Source organism: Oncorhynchus gorbuscha, linkage group LG18 (assembly GCF_021184085.1).
Source record: "Oncorhynchus gorbuscha isolate QuinsamMale2020 ecotype Even-year linkage group LG18, OgorEven_v1.0, whole genome shotgun sequence".
NCBI classification, from domain to species: domain Eukaryota; kingdom Metazoa; phylum Chordata; class Actinopteri; order Salmoniformes; family Salmonidae; genus Oncorhynchus; species Oncorhynchus gorbuscha.
The window spans coordinates 59,541,272-59,564,059 of record NC_060190.1 but is presented as its reverse complement, the minus strand read 5'-3'; the positions used below and the strand labels follow the sequence as shown (position 1 = coordinate 59,564,059).

Sequence of the window (22,788 nt, the reverse complement as noted above, 5' to 3'; positions counted from 1 at the left end):
ACAGATAGCTGGGGCTGCCGATACGGACAGGGAGTGAACACATTGGGTAGAAACAGGGGGTCTATGCAGAGACAGGGAAGCCTTGGAGCATCATGGGTACCATCCTTACTCATCCTCACCTATCAGCATGTTTCCATATAGACTTTTTCTCCAGCTACTCCACCCTCTCTGCCTTCTATAAATATATTCTAGGATCTAACTTTGGCATTTTATCTGTCTTTTCTTCCCCCTTTCTCCTTCTCTTTGTCTATGTGAAACACACACACCACACACACACACACACACACACACACACACCAACACACACCAAAACACACCCACACACACTAATTCCACCTACCGCCCATGGAAGGAATGGCACACTCCCATCTTGCCCCACTGCCCCTGTGCTGGTAACTGGGAGTGGTATGGTTGAGTGGAGCTGAAGCTAGAGTTATCTTATCAGGGCACCACATCTGGTCCTTCCCCCTCTCTCTCCTGTCTGGCCACCTGCTGCTATCAGGAGGCCTGCTGTAAGCCCTGTAGTCAAATCCACTAAACCGTGAAGAATTAAAACAAAAGGGGGGAAAAATACAGTATGTTTGCTCTGGTTTAACTTGCATCTGTCTCTCTGTATGACAAACTGCATGTGTATTGACAGGCTGACCTGTCTGTGTGTGTGTGTGTGTGTGTGTGTGTGTGTGTGTGTGTGTGTGTGTGTGTGTGTGTGTGTGTGTGTGTGTGTGTGTGTGTGTGTGTGTGTGTGTGTGTGTGTGTGTGTGTGTGTGTGTGTGTGTGTGTGTGTGTGTGTGTGTGTGTGTGTGTGTGTGTGCGTCTTCGCGCTTTGCAAGGGTTCATGTGTGTCCTCTGAACAGAATTCACAGCAGCATGCTTGTCTCTGTGAGTGGGGAGCAGGAGAAACAGCAGGATCACTGGATTACACAAACACCAAATCAGACATGAGGACGAAACAACCCTCACTAGATACTATAGATACCATATATACACTTGACATAGTTCTGCCAATGTATACACAGTACACCTTCTCAAACACATAGGGCCAGATTTACAATGAGTTTACACCAGTGTGCAGTGCACCTTTTATTAACATGAGGGGATAAAACACGCAAGAGAAAATTAAAAAGTCTAATGAAGGATTAAGATTAGGGAAATAAGGCAAGGTGTAAAACTGTAATTAAAAACAGTTTCATGTTTTCAGTTTTTGTATTTTATTCACCTCCCCTTTTGTCTAACAGTATATTCCCCTTACATGCACTGAGGATCTAGTCTTTGCTTATAAGACCAGTGAATCAGCTATTATATCACACACTGCAGGATCACTGTTGGTCCTTACATTCTGATCTCGCTGTTATTGAAGTGATATTTCATCAATCCCTTTTCATTTGGAGTGGGATATGTCACAGAGTGCATCACACTGAGCAGCACAGCTCTGTGACTCTGTCAAAAGGCTTTTTGCTGGATAAAGACATAGAAGTCAACCTCTGAGGACTGTTCATAGGTCATTGGTAACCTGTCTGCAAGACTAATGCCTGGAATGTATCCTAAGGCTTGGTCCTTTTAGGTTGTTTCCGAAGTACATGAAAGGTGATGGCTGGAAAGTGTGGATTATATTACAAATTTTGTATTAACTGAAAGAAACATAGTATTCTGTTTCTTATCATCTGTCAAGTTTGATCTTTATGATGTATTTGTCACCTGTATGTTCCACACTTTTAGAAGATGAACAAACAAAACAGTGACACTCTACTCCTTTATATTGACCTCTTATGTATCATCATTCAGTGGGAGGCTTTACATAGTTTGGTTGTCAAACAATTAATTGTTGGAATGCTGTAGGTCAATAATGTGTTGATTTCTTCTCCTTTCAGATTGGAGTGGAGGATATGATTGCAAGGGCCTGGGACTCTAATCCCAGGGTTATCAAGTTTCCACGGAAACATCAAAAAAGCTCCTCTGCCAATGGACTGAGACGACAGAAGCGGGACTGGGTCATCCCACCAATCAATGTGCCTGAAAACTCCAGAGGACCCTTCCCACAAATGCTTGTCAGAGTGCGTGACAGTTATTACACTTATCAATAACCATTTAAGTCCAAGTTGTCTTTTTGTTGTAAATTAGAAATGAGTTCATCATCAATTCTGATTACAATAACCCAATCTTGCTCTGTTTTGCTACTGCCCATCATACACCTTTTCTGAAGTTGTCTTTTTACTTTAATTTGAGCCAAAAACACATTCCAAAGACATCTTCAAGTCAGACAACCCACGTCTGTTGGAGGTTCACTCAGTAGCGGTGCGTGGGTAAAATCACTGGGGAAGCCAGAAAAAAAGCCATACTACAACATATGTGTTGTGATAATTGTGTTGTTTGCTCTATAACCTGTTAGTTCATATGCCTTGACACCGTGATATATAGGCCTAAGGCCCAGACAATAAGAAGACACATTGGCAGAATAAATTCAATCACACCTTTGTTTCATCACAAAACCCGGAGAGCAACCTCTGTCAGGTGAAGTCCATAAAGCATATTGCATGTAACAAACAGCTACATGACCTACAGCATGGTCAAGGAAGTTAATGTTTCCTAAATTTCCGGACAACTAAACAGCTATTGATTTACAACCACGGAGAGTTACTGCAAGTCGCAAAGAAAACAGGGCTGCTTCCACTTTTCCAGCACCATTTCAACTTCAACATTTCAACATCATCAAATCAACTATCCTTGATCTAATACAGTGACAACGAAAAGATACCAAAAACAATTTAGTCCAATCAACGTAAGCTAAATATGATGTGGCTGTCCATGTTTCTGATTTCTGTTTCTGTGTGTGTGTGTGCATGTTCATGAAAGTGAAAAAATATGTTGACTAACCCTACTTGAAGAGAAACGCCAATGCCATCCTCCTCTCTTTCATGTTGACGAAACGGACATATAGTACTCGCTTTTATTTTTTGTTGTCCTAGGCTACCTAACTAAAATGCTTGCTCGCTAGCCTAACTTCCTTTCATCGGGCTAATGTTAACTAGCTAACGTTGCCGAACAGGCCAGTGTCGCAAAGTATGAATTAATGGCTGGATCAGAATCACCATTATAATCATTGGCCAATACGGAGAATTAAGTAAAACCACAAGTCCCTATCTCCATTTAGGAAAGGGCTCATTTTAGCTAGCTATCTCGTCACTGGAGGACAACAACACAACGAGATGCAACAATTCAAGTTGTTTCTGTCAGTGACATATGCTCTCAATGTGATTTGATAGGAGTGACGCCAAATCCAAACTGGCTTCCCTTTACACTTTTTTTTGTGCGCCAGGACTATTCACAGTTGAGCTCACTCAGTTAAGCTCAACGCCGATTGGCTGTTATTTTATACTTTTTTATCAATGGAGGCCGAATGCTCGCTGGCTTCTGTTGCACTCAATGCTACGGGTGGCAACAATGTCATACACCTTTGGGCCAGACGGCATCAGATAGATGGTCTACACATACAGAGACAGTTGGGCTTTGTTTTACTTACCTCAGGAAATGAAGAGAAGGGTAGAATAAATCTCAGACAGTAACCAGGTATCGATCCAACCTTTTTCTGAGAGTAGAGTACATGTCAGATTAAAAATGACACAACAGGCCTGATGGAGACAGCAAATTTGTCAGTAAACTTTCCAAATGTCGACAAAACAAAATAAGCTAGATAAGGTGGGATTTTTTTGTGTCTGTAAAATGTATTATGCAAGAAATGGTGGTGGAAACGCTTTTATGCGCAAATATTGATATAATAACCATCGTATCGAAACTTGGAGTCACACAATTTTTTTTGTGTAGTCCTCCCACTATGACTCGGGAATGCAGTTGATTAGGCTACAGATTAAACAAGTTATGATGAACCACACAGGATGGTGAAAGTGCAAGGTGATGAGCTTGATGCTCATTTCCAAAAAATAGAGGGTTTTATTTTGGTGACATTATGATCGCAGTTGGGTAGAGCACAGGTGCCAATACCAGAGTGAGCACAATCGCTAAAGAACGAAACCTTTTTCTGACAAAACCATCAAGAGTTGAAAATGTGATGGAAACCCTTTTTAATTTTTTTAAATTTTCAGTACATATCCGCAACAAGTCAATTTGATGGAAGCACATCTCTGGTGGGAAAATGTGCATATTGTTTTTATGCAGATTTTAGAATATTCACATGAATTGGATGGAAACCTGGCTACTCACTATGAAGGACTGAACAGAAAACTACCCAGGTATTTTCTATCTAGAGCCTTCAGCAGGTAAAGAGAGGGACACTTCTCTCCGATTTGAGTGGTGATGCCAAGTGATTTGTCTGGTATGCTTAAGACACTACAAATACATATACCAAAACACTCTACAAGAGGACAGATACAGAGATACAAATACAGCTCTGCTTGAACAGTTGTTCAATGAATTCAGGAGTATTTAGCACACTTTCAGTTGCTTGTATGTGTGTGTATGCAGGCATGCAGGAGTTGTTTAATCTAGCTCACTGGACAACAGGGATTTTACTATAACTGTTTTAGAAGTGATATGACAAACAAGCTCCATTCCTGTTGTCATGCTATGGCAGCTATGTCTACCAGCTCCATGGTTCCAGGATGCTCCTGTAAACTGTGCAGCCTGTTATCAGTCCACCAGATGTCCAGGCCAGAGACAGCTTTCTCTGGGACACCAAAGAGCTCTCTCACGCCCATTTGTACCATGCGGCTTACACTCCCGGATTACTGAAATCGCCTTTCACCAACGAGTCGGCAAGAGGACAGATTTTCAACCAAAGCAACAAAAAAACTCACTCACACAAACAAACAAACTGCAGGATCATGGTTGTATTGTACCACCCTGCTAGAGAAGAATAGACAGACTTTCATCCCCTTACCTCATGTTCAGCTTCAGATGGTTGGGTTTACTGACACCTCAGGTGTTCCTTTGTGTGTGTGTGTGTGTGTGTGTGTGTGTCAGCCACAACCTCTAGCAGTGGTCAAAGAGAGCCCTGTTCCTTAGCCATGGGGGATATGCATCACGTCCATGGCCCCGTGAGGTATTATATCCTCATTTCTCTCTGCAACACAACTTGACTGGGCTGTTCCATTGTGACAGCTGGCCAGTGAAGAGAGCAGAGGGATTTAGTTTTTTATCTCTCTTGTCTTGGAGGTGGCCGGGAACAACCCCTGTGGTTACAGCAGCACACTCACAGAACACTGATTCCTCCAGAGCTGTGGAAAGTCTCAATCTATCTCTCTAGCATTTTATGATGTTAAACAGCTCCACACACACTCCACACACGGTTCACAGTAGGCTAAATCAGAGTCACACAGAGTGTTTCTTGGTAGTCTTAAACAAATCTACTTTGAAACGAAAGTATACACTTCACACACATGGTTATGGGCTTAAAAAGAAGACACCTGTACCATATCATAACTGTTTGCCATAGAAACACCAGATTTTCATTGTTTAAAACCTCTTGTGACTAGGGGGCAGTATTTTCATTTTTTGAAAAATAACATTCCCAAAGTAAATGGGATATTTTGTCAGGACAAGATGCTAGAATATGCATATAATTGACAGCTTATGATAGAAAACACTCTGAAGTTTTCAGAACTGTAAAAATATTGTATGTGAGTATAACAGAACTGATATTGCAGGCGAAAGCCTGAGAAAAATCCAATCCGGATGTGCCTCATGTTTTGAAAGCTCTGCGTTCCAATGCGTCCCTATTGAGCAGTGAATGGGCTATCAACCAGATTACTTTTTCTACGTATTCCCCAAGGTGTCTTCAGCATTGTGACGTAGTTTTACGCCTTTATGTTGAAGAATACCCGTAAGCAGCTACATTGTGTAAGTGGTCACCTGATGGCTCTCAGAGTGATTCTCGCGTAAAATACAGAGGTAGCCATTTTTCTAATCGGTCCTACTGAAAAACCAATTGTCCCGGTGGATATATTATTGAATACATATTTGAAAAACACATTGAGGATTGATTATAAACAACGTTTGCCATGTTTCTGTCGATATTATGGAGCTAATTTGGAGAAAAAAAATTGCCGTTGTCGTGACCGCAATTTCCGGTTGATTTCTCAGCCCAACTTGAAGAAGAAATGGAGCTATTTCGGCTACAAAAAAAATATTTGGGGAAAAAAGGAACATTGGCTATCTAACTGGGAGTCTCGTGAGTGAAAACATCCGAAGCTCATCAAAGGTAAACGATTTAATTTGATTGCTTTTCTGATTTTCGTGACAAAGTTACCTGCTGCTAGCTGGACATAATGCTATGCTAACCTATCGATAAGCTTACACAAATGCTTGTCTTGCTTTGGCTGTAAAGCATATTTTGAAAATCTGAGATGACAGGGTGATTAACAAAAGGCTAAGCTGTGTCTCAATATATTTCACTTGTGATTTTCATGAATAGGAATATTTTCTAGTAATATTTATGTTTGTTGCGTTATGCTAATTAGTGTCAGTCGATGATTACGCTCCGGGATCCGGGATGGGGGTGTCACTAGAGGTTAAAAAAAATTATATATTGATTAATTATTAAATTATGAAAAATATAAATAACATTCCACCCATGAGGCCAAAGAGAGCGCTTTTGGTCATTGACTGCAGGAAAGTTCTACCCTTTTGCGAGTAATTACCCATTTTCATCTGAAAAAATAGGGTTTGCCAGATTGGCCTTGGATTTGGTTTAATTTAGTTGAACAGATGGAGAAAATGTATGCTTCCATCAACACAAGTAATATGGTGCAGCAGGAGGTAAATGTGCCTGTGTTATTGATTGTGATCTGTTCTGCATTGTGGCTGGCTGGGAGACTCTAATATCCACTTCAGCAATGTGATTTTAATACTCCACCCAGAGATGTCCGGCCATATCCTGATTATCCTCACACACGTCACACACCTCTCTCTCGATCTTCCCTAGGCAGTTCTGAAAGTCCTGGACAGTCTAGCTGCTAGTCTAGCTGGTCCAGGGAAGGTTTATTAGATACATTTATAAGGGATATCACTGCATGACACATTGAGTAGACCATCTTCCCTTATGAACAGAAGGGAACTGATTAGAGTAAAACTAGCAGCACCAACATTCCACTTCAGGGAGGTTTTATTGTGAAGTGCAAAACCCTCATGAGCCATCTCAAGTAGTGTCGCTTTGATGGCAATAATTCACCATTGTGGTAAAATGCAATATTTTCCCCATGCCATTCACTGTCCAATAAAGTATTCCTCTTGACAGAGGTAAGATTAATGCAACTGGAGATTGAAAACAGCTATAATTAAATAGATAGCGAAAGAGATGGAGAGTAGAAAGAAAGAAAAGGGGTCAGATTGGGATTGGAGGAGAGAGAGAGAGAGAGAGAGAGAGCATAGTAAATATGTGAGGTGAGAGAGAACAGAGAGCAATATTAGTTTCAGAGAGCAGCATTAGTTTCAGGCCATTTGTAGCAGTCTCATCTCAACTGTCTCCTCCAGCACCTGTCTCCTCCAGCACCTCCTACAAGGCTGGACCTAATGCCACATCTGATTTAAACCAGTCCAAACGGGGAGAGATGAGCCACTCTGCTCCTCTCCGTCCTCTCCGTCCTCACCACTGACTCCCAGTCAGACACACACCAGAATGAACTAAATAATTATAAAAGAAGGGGTGATAAAGGAGATCAATTATAAAAACCCTGTCCTTGGGCAAGGCAGAGGAATGGAATGAGAGGGCATTTGATTGAAGTCCTGATATATGAGAGCGTTACGCCCACTCTGAAGAGAACTGTAATCTACACTGTGTGCTTTGGAAAGTCATTACATTCTTTTCTAAACGTCAAGGACGATCCTGAGGTGAGGCAGACACCAATCAGACCAGGCAAATGTTTTTCCTTTACCAAAGGCAAACAATTATGCATAATATGACACGACACCTCTGGGTAGGTGTTATGATGGAGTTATCAAGTTGTCCCTAAACTCTTCTGCTTGAGTCACACAATGGCTGGAAGTCCCTCATTTGGTGGGATTTTATGTAAATTGAATGCAGGAGGCATACAGTTTTCAACAAAAACAAAATATTGTGACTACACCTACAGAAGCGGGCAGTTACTTGTCAGAACAAGTTTTGCAGCCAGCTTTCTATGCTCGAGATGAAGCTCAAGTTTTTAATAAATTAGTCTCCCTAGGTAGAATGAAATTGTAAATTAAACCCTGCTCTTGACTCAATAAACCAATAAATGTTGGTGTATGTGTGGGAGAGAATCATCTCTATGGTATGGTAATACACCACTGTTTATAGAACTAGGTAGAAACACTGTATTGGTTTATTAATACATTCATATTCCAGTTATTTTAGTCTAGCATTTCTCTGTGATACCCAGTAGTTTTTACATTAAAATGTTCACTAAAATGTATTAGGAAAGCTGTATAGGATGTGCGCTTTCGTGCTTGCATGTGTGTGTTTGTACTAAGTGCTTGTGCCTGTGCCTGTGTCTACAGAGTCCCAGTAACTTGCCTAGCTGTACAAAGGCAATCCCTCCACTGACTGACATAGAGCTCTGCCCCATAGCTGCGAGCAGTAGTTTGGGGTGGGGGTGATGCAAAAAAAAATGAACGGGGTGGGTGGGGGGCTTTGCCAGTGCTGCAGATGGCTATATCGGTCCACTAAAACAAGACTCTTAAAGGCCCAGGACACAACTTTTGTTAAAATATATATTTTTACATGTATTTAATTTTTTTAGGGTTGCTGCAGAACCCTTCGCACCCCTACGTCCCGCAGCTATTTTATTTTATTTAACCTTTATTTAACTAGGCAAGTCAGTTAAGAACAAATTCTTATTTACAATGACGGCCTACCCCGACCAAACCCTAGCCCGGATGATGCTGGGCCAATTATGCGCCGCCCTATGGGACTCCCAATCACGGCCAGTTGTGATACAGCCTGGAATCAAACCAGGGTCTGCAGTGACGCCTCTAGCACTGAGATACAGTACCTTAGACCACTGTGCCACTCGGGAGACCATGCTATGCTCTGCATCTCACTAAATAACTGTCATTCTGCAGTCCTCAGGCCTGACCCCTCTGGCAGCCTCCCTCAGAGATACACAATGACACTCCTGAGCCCTCATTGGCAGGTCTCGCACCTCCCACAGCCAAACAGAAAATCCATTCAGCTCTTGGCTCCACCTGATTGGCCAGGCGTTAGTTGCCCACAGCTTGCCAATAAGGCCCTAATGTAGCCTCAGGGTGTTGGTGATTGGCCGGAGTGGGAGTGCTGGAGCATTCTGCAGGTCTCCCAGGGATGGGCTGGACAAGAGGAAGCATATTGAGTAGTGGAAATGGATTGGGCATTAGAAGGGAGGCAGCTTATCAAGCAGCGGTGGAAGAAAACTGCAGCAGCAGTACAAACCACTCCTCCTCCCCCTTCTCCCACTTCTCCCCTGAGTCTTCTATCTCCTGGGTCCTCAGTCTTTATGAGACGGAAAAAAAGAGTGTTGGTCTCTGACTCGTCCATTCAGCCTGGAGAGCAGGGGAATGTGGCTCGCTTTATACTGCAGTATACAGGCAGAATTTATGGCTGTATCTGCTCTATTCTTCCTGTTTGGGGACGACAGGGGAATTCATTCCATTGTTAATGCATGGAGACTGCTGGTCTATTTCAACAAAGTCCTGCCTGCTGGTTTCTCAGAACTCTCATCTAAATTGGCCGGCTAATGTAGTAATTGGGTTTGTTAGTCTGTCTTTAACTTCCATTAATATTTGTACTCCTAATTATCCTGTCTTCTCTCCTGTGTGTCTGTCTGTCTCTCTCTTTCTCTCTCTCTCTCTCTCTCTCTCTCTCTCTCTCTGTGTGTGCATGTGTGTGCGTGTGTGTGTGTGTGTGAAATGTGTATTTTATTAGGATCCCCATTAGCTGTTCCGAAATCAGCAGCTACTCTTCCTGGGTTCAACCATCCAGACAAAACATGACACATTACATAATACAGAAAATTAATAGACAAGAACAGTTCAAGGACAGAACTGCATAGTTACAAACAGCACATATGGCCTACATACTATACCAATAGATACACACAAAATATCTAGGTGAAATAGGAGAGAGGCGTTGTGCCATGAGGTGTTATTTTATCTGTTTTTTGAAACCAGGTTTGCTGTTCATTGGAGCAAAATGAGATGGAAGGGAGTTCCATGCAATAATGGCTCTGTATAATACTGTATTGTCACGTTCGACATAAGGAGTGGACCAAGATGCAGTGTGGTATGTTTCCATCGTTTATTTTGGAATAGAAAACTCCAAAAGAACAAAACAATGTGAACAAACGAAATGTGACGCTATAATAATGCTCACAGGCAACACATTGTTTCTTATAAAAAGAAGAAGTGATGCAGTAAGTCTCTCCTCAACTCTTAGCCAAGAGAGACTGGTATGCAAAGTATTTATATTAGCCCTCTGATTACAATTAAGAGCAAAGCGTGCTGCTCTTTTCTGGACCAGCTTCAGCTTAACACTGAGAAAAAAAGGGTTCTACGGCTGTCCCCATAGAATAACTCTTTGAATAACCGTTTTTGGTTCAAGGTTTAAAAAAAATTGAGTTCCATGTAAAACCCTTTGCACCAGAAGGTTCTACATGAGACCCAAAAGAGTGTGGAGAGAGCCAAATAACCATTTTGGGACCCTTTTTTCTTAGAGTATAGGTTGTTCTTTACAGCACTTGACCACATGACTGGTAAATAATCAAGATAAGACTAAACTAGAGCCTGCAGGACTTGTTTTGGAGTGTGGTGTCAAAAAAGCAGAGCATCTCTTTATTATGAATAAACCTCTCCCCACCTTTACAACCACTGAATCAATGTTTAACAAAATATATGTCTATATATTGTATTCCCAGGTGGTCTCCCATACCAGGACTAACTAGGCCCGACCCTGAACAGGCGTGTTCAGGGTGGTATGACCACAAGCTTATTTTTTGAATTAGGTCCCTTGGCTCATCTCTGCAACTCCTCAATGGGCTCGGGAGAGGCGAAGGTCGAGTCATGCATCCTCCGTAACATGAACCATCTGGCCTCCTACTTCTTATCACACTGCTTGCTTTACCAGGATGACAGTCGCACCAATGTGTCGTAGAAAACACTGTTCAACTGACGACCAGAGTCAGCTTGCAGGTGCCCGGCCCTATCACAAAGAGTCGTTAGAGCATAATGAGGCAAGGAAAGTCCCACTGGCCAAACGCTCCCCTACCCCGGAAGGCACTGGACCAATTGTGCTTCAGCACTGTGGTGCTGTTGACCGCTGCGCCACCTAGGACATGGAATGTATATGTTTTAACCATGACAGCGTCGTGACGTATTATTACTTAATGTGACGACTGTTTTATCTGAATCAAGCAATTATTAACTCATTAACCTGGGGCACCATGGGAAAACTAGTTTTTATTGAGTTTCTATTTCCCAAATTAACTCAAAGAATATCAGAATATCGATTTTACAACAGCCGCTAATTAACCAGTTGCCTCTACCAATCTCGTTCTGAATGTCGTATAGCCCGTGAATCTGCACGGACCGGGGTCTCACCAATGAGTTCGTACCACACCAATCTTAGTTGAATATTTATTTACTAAAAAGTTAACATGATGATAAAATATACATATATACAAAACACATTATAGGCTATTGATTAGAACTTAGTGTTACCCAAAATGGGGATTTCAAAGAGAGAGAGAAAAAATAAAGTATGCAAGAGAAATATACATTTGGGTGAATTTGTCAGCTATGCTTATTCTAACCCTAGCCTTGCTCCAAACTGCCGTTCTTATGGGTCAGAATATAATGATGTAATTACGTGGGGATGATCTCCGAGGATTCTCTGCGTGGACTGTTCAGGGTAACGTTCAGGCTGCTCAATGACGCACCTTTCCGGCGCACCTCTCTGATCGTCCTCCCGTCAGTGTCTTTTTGGCTTAGGAGTCTGTTCCCTCACCCTTGCTATGGAAGGGGTCTTCTGAGGACAGACAGCTCTGTAGCTCAGGTTCGTTGACTTTTTAGACCATGACTGCAGCTTGGGTCACGTAGTCTTCTCTGTAAATTCTATACTCACAGGTTTTATACCCTTGGGTCAGAAGTGGGCATAACCGCCTTTAGGGAAGCTCTCTGGGCGTACCAACTTAACTTCTTGCATCGAGCCATCCCGGATCTGGGATCATGAATACAGCCTCAAGCTCATTACCATAACGCAACGTTAACTATTCATGAAAATCGCAAATGAAATGAAATGAATCTATTTGCTCTCAAGCTTAGCCTTTTGTTAACAACACTGCCATCTCAGACTTTCAAAATATGCTTCTCAACCATAGCAAACTAGCATTTAGCGTTTAGCGTTTAGCGTTAGCATTTAGCATTAGCATTTAGCGTTAGCATTAGCAGGCAACATTTCACAAAAACCAGCAAAAACATTCAATAAATAATTTACCTTTGAAGAACTTTGGATGTTTTCAATGAGGAGACTCTCAGTTAGATAGCAAATGTTCAGTCTTCCTGAAAGATTAGTTGTGCAGGAGAAATTGGTCCGTTTTCTGCGTCATGTTTGGCTACCAAAAAAAACGAAAATTAATTCATCCAAACACCAAACTTTCTTCCACATTAACTCCATAATATCGTCTGAAACATGGTAAACATTGTTTAGAATCAATCCTCAATGTGTTTTTCACATATCTCTTCATGATATATCATTCCTGGAAGTCTCCTCTCTGTCTCAATCACATGGATGAATGCGAGCAGCTTGGAGATTACGCAACAATTTCAACAAAGGACACTCGGCGGATCCCTGATAAATGTAGTCTCTTATGGCCAATCTTCCAATGCCTACAAATACGTCACAATGCTGCAGACAACTTGGAGAAACAGTAGAAAGGGCAGGCTAATTTGTGGCGCTTTCACAGCCATATAAGGAGACAATGGAAAACAGAGCCTCAAAAATCCTGCTCATTTCCTGTTTGAGGTTGCATCTTGGTTTTGCCTGTAAGATCAGTTCTGGGGCACCCACAGATAATATCTTTGCAGTTTTGAAAACGTCAGAGTGTTTTCTTTCCAAAGCTGGCAATTATATGCATAGTCGAGCATCTTTTTGTGACAAAATATTGCACTTAAAACGGGCACGTTTTTTTATCCAATAATGAAATAGCGCCCCCTAGCTTCAACTGGTTAATGAGGCAAGGTCTAGATTTTACTCAAACCCAATTTTAGACAACTTACTTAACATTTCATCTTTACCAAAACATTCCCTTTGATTTGGACATTTTCCACACAACGTACAATGTATAAACATCAAACATATACTAAAAACTCTTCACGTTACAATGTTTTCATAATAACATCATCTATTAACCTTAAATAACAAAACAAAAATGACATACATTTTCATATTCCATCTATCGTCATGACCACCATTGTGGCTGAAGGAAACCATTGTTCCAAAGTCCCTTTATTTCATGTTTAATGTTCTGAGGCTGGTTATCCATAGTAACAGGACAAAGGAATGTCTGTGGCCTGAGACTTACCAGGGGTGTGAGGGGTCATAAAACCCCCACATCTTCAGACCCCTAGATCTCTCCTCCTCTGTTGGGGTTGAGAGATAATCTGTAGGGTTGTGGTCTCCTGTAACCTGACCAGGACAGTCATGACAACAGTTTAGAATCTAATGTAACACCAAATTCATTACCAGATTCAGCTTAGGTCTAGAGTTTAGGGAATGAGTCATACCAGATACAATGCTCTTAGTTTTTGTTAGAGGAATTAAATTCCTAAATTATTATTACCCAATTCAATTAATACACTCAGCCCATTTCGAAGGATTTGTAAAATACTCATTTGCATAAAATGGACGGAGACCATTCTCAAAATCAAGCAATAGCGTTTATTCTCGAGAGTACTGAACATGATACAATTTACATCAGGTTATAAACTGAAAATGACATCATTAGGTTTCAAACTGTCCCGTCCCTTCTCCACTCCGGTACAATGGCAGTATAGTTCTCAAGCCTTCCTACATCTACCCTCACCAGTTTAGATAATGTATGACCAGGCCAAGGCCTCCCTGTGTAGATAAGCATTCTAGCCAGTCTGACGATAAGTTCATTAGTTTCTACCAAGGAACAGACAGTCATTGTTCTAATTATTGATTAGAATTACACACATTATATTCAGTACTAAGATTAAAATACAATTCATACATACATATATACAGTAACATAATAGTATTCTGATTAGTCAGGCCTGATTGAAATGTATACATAATTAGTCATTATTGATTTTTAAAAATCCCTTAAAAGTTTTAGAGATGTTCAGGACCAGTTAATTACTGACCACCCATTGCAAAACTAACTGCAACTCCTTGTTAAGAAGGGTTTCAGTGACTTCATTAGCTGTGATTGTCACGACTTGGTCATTGTATTTTGTGTTTTTTGTTATATGTTTGGGTAGGCCAGGGTGTGACATGGGTTTATATGTTGTGTTTCGTATTGGGGTTTGTATTATTTGGGATCGCGGCTGATTAGGGGTGTGGTATAGGCTTGGCTGCCTGAGGCGATTCTCAATTAGAGTCAGGTGCTTAGCGTTGTCTCTGATTGGGAACCGTATTTAGGCAGCCTGACTTTCGCTTTGTATTTTGTGGGTGTTTGTTCCTGTCTCTGTGTAGTAGTCACCAGATAGGCTGTAATTAGTTTCACGTTCCGTTCTGTTGTTTTTGTATTTCAGTTATTTCATGTACCGCTATTCTGTTCATTAAAGTCATGAGTAACCTACACGCTGCATTTCGGTCCGACTTTCTTCATTCAACAGACGAACGCCGTTACAGAAACACCCACCACTCTCACGGACCAAGCAGCGTGTAACTGGCAACAACGTAGATAACTGGCAGGAGCTAAAGGAGGACGTTATGGACGGTAGAGGCATGGAGTATACGACGTGGGAAGAAATCGACAGGTGGGCGGCCGACCCAGAGCGAGTGCAGGAGCCCGCCTGGGATTCCCTGCAGCAATGCGAAGAGGGCTATAGACGAATGGAGTCGAAAAGGAAAACACGGCGACGCAGAGCGAATACTGAAAGTAACCCACAAATATTTATTAGTGCTCCCAGTCTGCCCAGTGCTCCCAGTCTGCCCAGCGCCGCCAGCACCGCCAGTCTGCCCAGTGCCGCCAGTCTGCCCAGTGCCGCCAGTCTGACCAGCGCCGCCAGTCTGCCCAGCGCCGCCAGTCTGCCAGGATCCGCCAGAAGTGCCAGTCTGCCAAGATCCGCCAGAAGTGCCAGTCAGCCATGATCTTCTAGATCGACCAGACAACCTGACTCTTCCAGTTCCGCCAGCCAGCCAGGATTTACCGGAGCCTACTACCTGCCTGAGCTTCCTCTCAGTACTGGGCTTCCTCTCAGTACTGGGCTTCCTCTCAGTACTGGGCTTCCTCTCAGTACCGGGCTTCCCCTCAGTACCGGGCTGCCCCTCTGTCCCGGGCTGCCCCTCTGTCCCGGGCTGCCCCTCTGTCCCGACATGCCCCTCTGTCCCGACATGCCCCTCTGTCCCGACATGCCCCTCTGTCCCGACATGCCCCTCTGTCCCGAGCTGCCCCTCTGTCCCGAGCTGCCCCTCTGTCACGAGCTGCCCCTCTGTCACGAGCTGCCCCTCTGTCACGAGCTGCTCCTCAGTTTTGTGGGGATCTGGGTGAGGACTATTAGGCCATGGTCGGCGGAGAAGGTGGATTATCCCAGGACGCGAAGGGGAGGAAATAGGACATTTATGGAGTTGGGTCCACGTCCCGAGCCAGAACCGCCACCATGGACAGACGCCCACCCGGACCCTCCCTATGCTCTTGAGGTGCGTCCGGGAGTCCGCACCTTAGGCGGGGGGTTCTGTCACGCCTTGGCCATTGTATTTTGTGTTTTTTGTTATATGTTTGGGTAGGCCAGGGTGTGACATGGGTTTATATGTTGTGTTTCGTATTGGGGTTTGTAATTATTTGGGATCGCGGCTGATTAGGGGTGTGGTATAGGCTTGGCTGCCTGAGGCGATTCTCAATTAGAGTCAGGTGCTTAGCGTTGTCTCTGATTGGGAACCGTATTTAGGCAGCCTGACTTTCGCTTTGTATTTTGTGGGTGTTTGTTCCTGTCTCTGTGTAGTAGTCACCAGATAGGCTGTAATTAGTTTCACGTTCCGTTCTGTTGTTTTTGTATTTCAGTTATTTCATGTACCACTATTCTGTTCATTAAAGTCATGAGTAACCTACATGCTGCATTTCGGTCCGACTTTCTTCATTCAACAGACGAACGCCGTTACAGTGATTGCTGAGTTCTATTAGATAGATACGGTTGAAGTCGGAAGTTTACATACAACTTTGCCAAATACATTTAAATTCATTTTATCACAATTCCTGACATTTACTCCCCTTTAATTCCCTGTTTTAGGTCAGTTAGGATCACCACTTTATTTTAAGAATGTGAAATGTCAGAATAATAGTAGAGAGAATGATGTTCTGTATGGGCAACATGGTCCCGTGGTGTTTATACTTGCGTACTATTGTTTGTACAACAGTACAACTCTCACAATCTTCTTATTATCAATTTCTTTCACCCAATCATCAGTCATTTGTGTCAGTGCAGTACATGTTGAGTGCCCTTCTCTATAACTTGGTTGAAAGTCTGTTGTCAATTTGTTTACGAAGAAAGGTCTGCTGTTGGAACCAGTAAAGGCCACATTACTACTCTTGGGTAGCGGAATGACTTTGGCTTCCTTCCAGGCCTGAGAACAAACACCTTCCTCTAGACTATGACAGATAGCTGACTCTATGGCCACTCCTACTATCCTCAGTAGTTGTAAATGCTAGTAGGTTTGTCATTATTGATCGATAACAACTTTTCCACCTCTCCCACACTAACTTTACAAAATTCAAACTTACAATTACTTTTCTTTATTTAAATTTTTATGCATGAATACGATGGCTCACTGTTAGCATTTCCTGCCTAAGTTTTCCCACTTTGCCAGTAATCATTAAAATAATTGCCAACATGAAATGGATTTTGTAATAAATAAGCCATCTGATTCAATGAAAGATGAAGTTGAATTTGTCTTTCTGCCCATACTTTCATTTAAAGTACTCCAAAGTTTTTTCCCCATCATTCTTTATATCATAGATCTAGGCTTCATAATACCGTTTCTTCTTCTTTTTGTTGAGTTTAGTCACACAATGTTTTAATTTGCAGTAAGTCAGATGTGCAGCCAGACTTATTAGCCACTCCTTTTGCTCCATCTCTTTCAACCATACAGTTTTAAATTCAATTCATCAGTCAATGGAGCCTTAACACTTCTAACAGTCAGTTTCCTAACCTGTTGCGACGAGCAATCCCGTATCTGGGAGCGTAATTATAGCCTCAAGCTCATTACCATAACGCAACGTTAACTATTCATGAAAATCGCAAATGAAATGAAATAAATATATTGGCTCACAAGCTTAGCCTTTTGTTAACAACACTGTCATCTCAGATTTTCAAAAAATACTTTTCAACCATAGCTACACAAGCATTTGTGTAAGAGTATTGATAGCTAGCATAGCATTAAGCCTAGCATTCAGCAGGCAACATTTTCACAAAAACAAGAAAAGCATTCAAATAAAATAATTTACCTTTGAAGAACTTCAGATGTTTTCAATGAGGACTCTCAGTTAGATAGCAAATGTTCAGTTTTTCCAAAACGATTATTTGTGTAGGAGAAATGGCTCCGTTTTGTTCATCACATTTGGCTAAGAAAAAAAACCCGAAAATTCAGTCATTACTACGCAAACTTTTTTCCAAATTAACTCCATAATATCAACAGAAACATGGCAAATATTGTTTAGAATCAATCCTCAAGGTGTTTTTCACATATCTATTCGATAATCTATCAGTGGTGGCAGTTGGCTTCTCATCAGAAGCAAACGGAAAAATACTGCAGCTGGAGATTACGCAATAATTGCGACGGAGGACACCAAGCGACCACCTGGTAGATGTAGTCTCTTATGGTCAATCTTCCAATGATATGCCTACAAATATGTCACAATGCTGCAGACACCTTGGGAAAAACGTGGAAAACGTAAGCTGACTCCTAGCTCCTTCACAGCCATATATAATAATAATAATATATGCCATTTAGCAGACGCTTTTATCCAAAGCGACTTACAGTCATGTGTGCATACATTCTACGTATGGGTGGTCCCGGGGATTGAACCCACTACCCTGGCGTTACAAGCGCCATGCTCTACCAACTGAGCTACAGAGGACCACATATAAGGAGTCATTTGCATGAGACTGTTTTTAAAAATGCGGCACTTCCTGAAAGGAGTCTTCTGAGGACAGGCAGCTCTGTAAGCTCAGAGCTCACAGTGTAGGAATGAAACAGCGTAGATACCACGATTCGACGGAGAGTGGAGGTTAGGTGGTCCGGCTTGAATTCACCCGCTTAGACACAGCTACTCATCCTGGGCATGGGTAGAATTTTTTATTTATTGTGTTGCGTTTTGGATTTGTTTACTTTTTAGACCTTGGCGGCAGCTCGGGTCACTTAGTCTGATATGTTAATTCTTAACTTAACTGTTTTGATAATAACATTGTCATTTAACCTTTAATAACAACACAAAAATGATATTAATTTTCATATTCCATCTATCGTCATTACCACCATTGTGGCTGACAGAAACCACTGTTCCAACGTCTGTTTATTGCATGTTTAATGTTCTGAGGCTGGTTCTCCATAGTGAGAGGACAAAGGAATTTTGTCTATTGCCTAAGATTTACCATGGGTGTGAGGGGTCATAAAACTCCCGCATCTTAATACCCCTACATCTCTCCTCCCTTGTTGGGGGTGAGAGATAATCTGTAGGGTTGTGGTCTCCTGTAACCTGACCTGATCAGGACAGTCATGACAACTGTTGTGGGATGAGCTGGACCTCAGAGTGAAGGAAAAGCAGCATATGTTGGAACTCCTTAACCTCTTGCTCCTACCTGACACGCAGGCGTCCCATCTAGACATCTGGAAATGCAAATGCGCTACGCTAAATGCTAATAGTACTAGTTAAAACTCAAACGTTCATTAAAATACACATGCAGGGTATTGAATTAAAGCTACACTCGTTGTGAATCCAGGCAACAAGTCAGATTTTTAAAATGCTTTTCGGCGAAAGCATGAGAAGCTATTATCTGATAGCATGTAACACCCCAAAAGACCCGCAGGGGACGTAAACAAAATAATTAGCATAGTTGGCGCTACACAAACCGCACAAATAAAATATAAAACATTCATTACCTTTGACCATCTTCTTTGTTGGCACTCCTAGATGTCCCATAATCACTATTGGGTCTTTTTTGCGATTAAATCGGTCCATATATAGCCTAGATATTGATCTATGAAGACTGTGTGATAAACGGAAAAAATAGCGTCTTATAACGTAACGTCATTTTTTTAAATAAAAAAAGTTGACGATAAACTTTCACAAAACACTTCGAAATACTTGTGTAATGCAACTTTAGGTATTAGTAAATGTTAATAAGCGATCAAATTGATCACGAGGCGCTGTATATTCTATAGGGGTACGTCTGGAAATAATGTACGGGTAAATCTCAACCAAAATATCCGGTCCGAGACCTGAAGAAATGGGCTGTCTCTTCTTCGTTTGACCAAGAAACAAAGCCTAGGCAAATGACAAGACTGTTGGCATCGTGTGGAAGCTGTAGGAATTTTTTATATTTCGTTGCCTTACAACTTGTAATTAAAATAGATTTTTTGGGGGGGGTTGTATCATTTGATTTACAACACTTTACATGCAAAATATTTTTGGGTGAAACAAACAAGAAATAAGACAAAACACTGAAAACTTGAGCATGCATAACTTTTCACCTACCCATTCTTCAAGGCAAAAGCTGCTCCAGCTCCTCCTAGTTGGATGGATTCTGCTGGTGTACAGCAATCTTTAAGTCATACCACATATTATCAATTGGATTGAGGTCTGGGCTTTGACAAGGTAATTCCAAGACATTTAAATATTTCCCCGCAAGCCACTCAAGGTTTGCTTCAACAGTATGCTTAGGGTTCTGCTCATTGTTCTGCTGGAAGGTGAATCTCCATCACAGTCTCAAATCTCTGGAAGACTGAAACAGGTTTCCCTCAAGAATATCCCTGTATTTAGCGCCATCCATCATTCCTTCAGTTCTGACCAGTTTCCCAGCCCCTGCCATTGAAAAATATCCCTACAGCATGATGTTGCTTGTGAGGAAGCATGGTCTTGGGGTGATGAGAGGTGTTAGGGTTGTGCCAGACATTTTCTTTGATGGCCAAAAAGCTCAATTATAGTCTCATCTCACCAGAGTACCTTCTTCCATATGTTTGGGGAGTCTCCCTTTAAGTAATGTATTTTTCTGGCCTCTCTTCCGTAAATCCCAGCTCTGTGGAGTGTACGGCTTAAGGTGGTCCAATGGACAGATACTCCAACCTCTGCTGTGGAGCTTTGCAGCTCCTTCAGGGTTATCTTTGGTCTCTTTGTTGCCTCTCTGATTAATGCCCTCCTTGCCTGGTCCATGAGTTTTGGTGGGCGGCCCTCTCGTGGCAGTTTTGTTGTGGTGCCATATTCTTTCAATTTTTTAAATACTGGATATAATGGTGCTCTGTGAGATGTTCAAAGTTTCCGATATTTTTTATAACCAAACCCTGACCTGTTCTTCTCCACAACTTTGTCCCTGACCTGTTTGAAGAGCTCCTTAGTCTTCATGGTACTGCTTGCTTGGTGGTGCCCCTTGCTTAGTGGAGTTTCAGACTCTGGGGCCTTTCAGAATAGTTGTAGATATACTGAGATCATGTGACAGATCATGTGACACATAGATTGCACACAGGTGGACTTTATTTAACTAATTATGTGACTTCTGAAGGTAATTGGTTGCACCAGATCATATTCAGGGGCTTCATAGCAAAGGGCGTGAATACATATACACGCACCACTTTTCCGTTTTTTTGAAACAATTTTTTTCATTTCACTTCACCAATTTTGACTTTTTGTGTATGTCCATTACATGAAATTCAAATATTCAGGTTGTAATGCAACAAAATAGGAAAAGTGCCAAGGGGGATAAATACTTTTGCAAGGTACTGTACAGCAGCACCTCCCCATAAGCATTCCTGTCTCTTCTATAGATGTTATATCCTTGTATTGCTACTGCTGTATCATCAAAGGAATTATCTAAGTGAGTCTCAGAAATGGCAAATATTTTAATGTTATCTGATGTTAGAAAGTTATTGGATTCATTATCCTTATTTCTATATATGGAAAAGAACAAACAAAGAAAGAGAGAAAAACAAACATTCAGCAGTCCATTAATCAGTTGGTGTGTATAAGTGTGTGCTGCGGGGTTGAAGCTACGAACCCATAGGCTCTCTCATCCCTTCCAGGCTTTGGGAGAGTGAACAATGAGCCTGTCAGCAGATGTAAGCAATGTCCCCACGTGTTCTGGCAGCCTTCATGGTCAGGATATGTAATTTTCTCTTTTTGCACATAGCTTCAGGTTAGTCCTCATTGACGAAGATGTACATTTTTCTAAAGTTGTTGGCTCTTTCCAGAACAGCAACGTAGTCCTTGAACCTCAAGAACTTGAATACTACAGGCCTGGGCCTGTCACCTGGGCCGGTGGTTGGTTTTCCAGTGCTGTGGGTGCATTCCATCTCAATCTTCCTGTGGTCCATCTTCTGTTTCTCCAAGATAATTTCCATCACTTTGTCCTCAGACTCCGTCCAGGTCTCATGTGGAGATTCTGCAATTCCGTTCACAAAAATTTCCCTGGAGATAAATTGGATTTCTCCATCTTTATTATCATGGATTCACATTCATTAATTGTTGTAACAACTGCTTCTACAACTCTTTTTGTTTGTTTAAAAGATCCTTCAGCTGTGTTAGAGAGACACCACTGTCCTCAATGTTACTCCCATCGGCTTTGGTCTTTGTCATGGTAGCAACATAGGCTACACTGTTACTCCTCGCAGGTCCCAGGGAAACAGCAACAAACAGCAGGGATCTAGACAGCCACAAGCCCGCAATCCGTAGTCCCAGCTACAAGGGCTAAACGCATCACAGGCTGTGTTTAAGGCCTTCTAGCTTTATAGGCAGCTAACAATGGCAGCTAGGCTAGCTGCTATGCCAAGCAGCTCATCAGGTCCCAGCAACTAATGCCAACCACATTGTGGGATCCAAACTCAGAAGGTAGCTAGCTAGTAACCAACACTTTTTCAGACTTTCAACTTTCCAAAACAACAAACCAAGCTTCCCTTGTCCCGTGTTCAACAGGAAGTGTGTGTGTGTGTGTGTGTGTGTGTGTGTGTGTGTGTGTGTGTGTGTGTGTGTGTGTGTGTGTGTGTGTGTGTGTGTGTGTGTGTGTGTGTGTGTGTGTGTGTGTGTGTGTGTGTGTGTGTGTGTGTGTGTGTGTGTGTGTGTGTGTTGTCAGCAGCATACCACCCTACATCCCACTCCTAGCTTGCCTCTGAATCTAAGCAGGTTTGGTCCTGGTCAGTCCCTGGATGGGAGACTAGATGCTTCTGGAAGTGGTGTTGGATGGCCAGTAGGAATCACTCCTTTCTCTAGTCTAAAAAATAATCCCAGAGCATTGCCATGTGTAGGGTATTGTCTTTCAGGTGGGATGTTAAATGGGTGTCCTGACTATCTGTGGTCAATAAAGATCCCATGGCACTTATTGTAAGAGTAGGGGTGTTAACCCTGGTGCCCTGGCTTAATTCCCAATCTGACCCTCATGGCC

The 22,788-nt window shown here is 42.1% G+C and overlaps 1 protein-coding gene across 3 annotated transcripts in view; it reads left to right on the top strand.

Annotated features, from left to right (window-relative positions):
• Positions 1–22,788, top strand: part of LOC124003628 (cadherin-4-like) — a 330,661-nt gene that overhangs the window by 235,128 nt on the left and 72,745 nt on the right. For all 3 annotated transcript variants that reach the window (XM_046312049.1, XM_046312048.1, XM_046312047.1), the window contains exon 5: positions 1,869–2,051. In XM_046312049.1, coding sequence (XP_046168005.1) covers positions 1,869–2,051 — 183 coding nt within the window. The remainder of the gene's footprint in view (positions 1–1,868; positions 2,052–22,788) is intronic.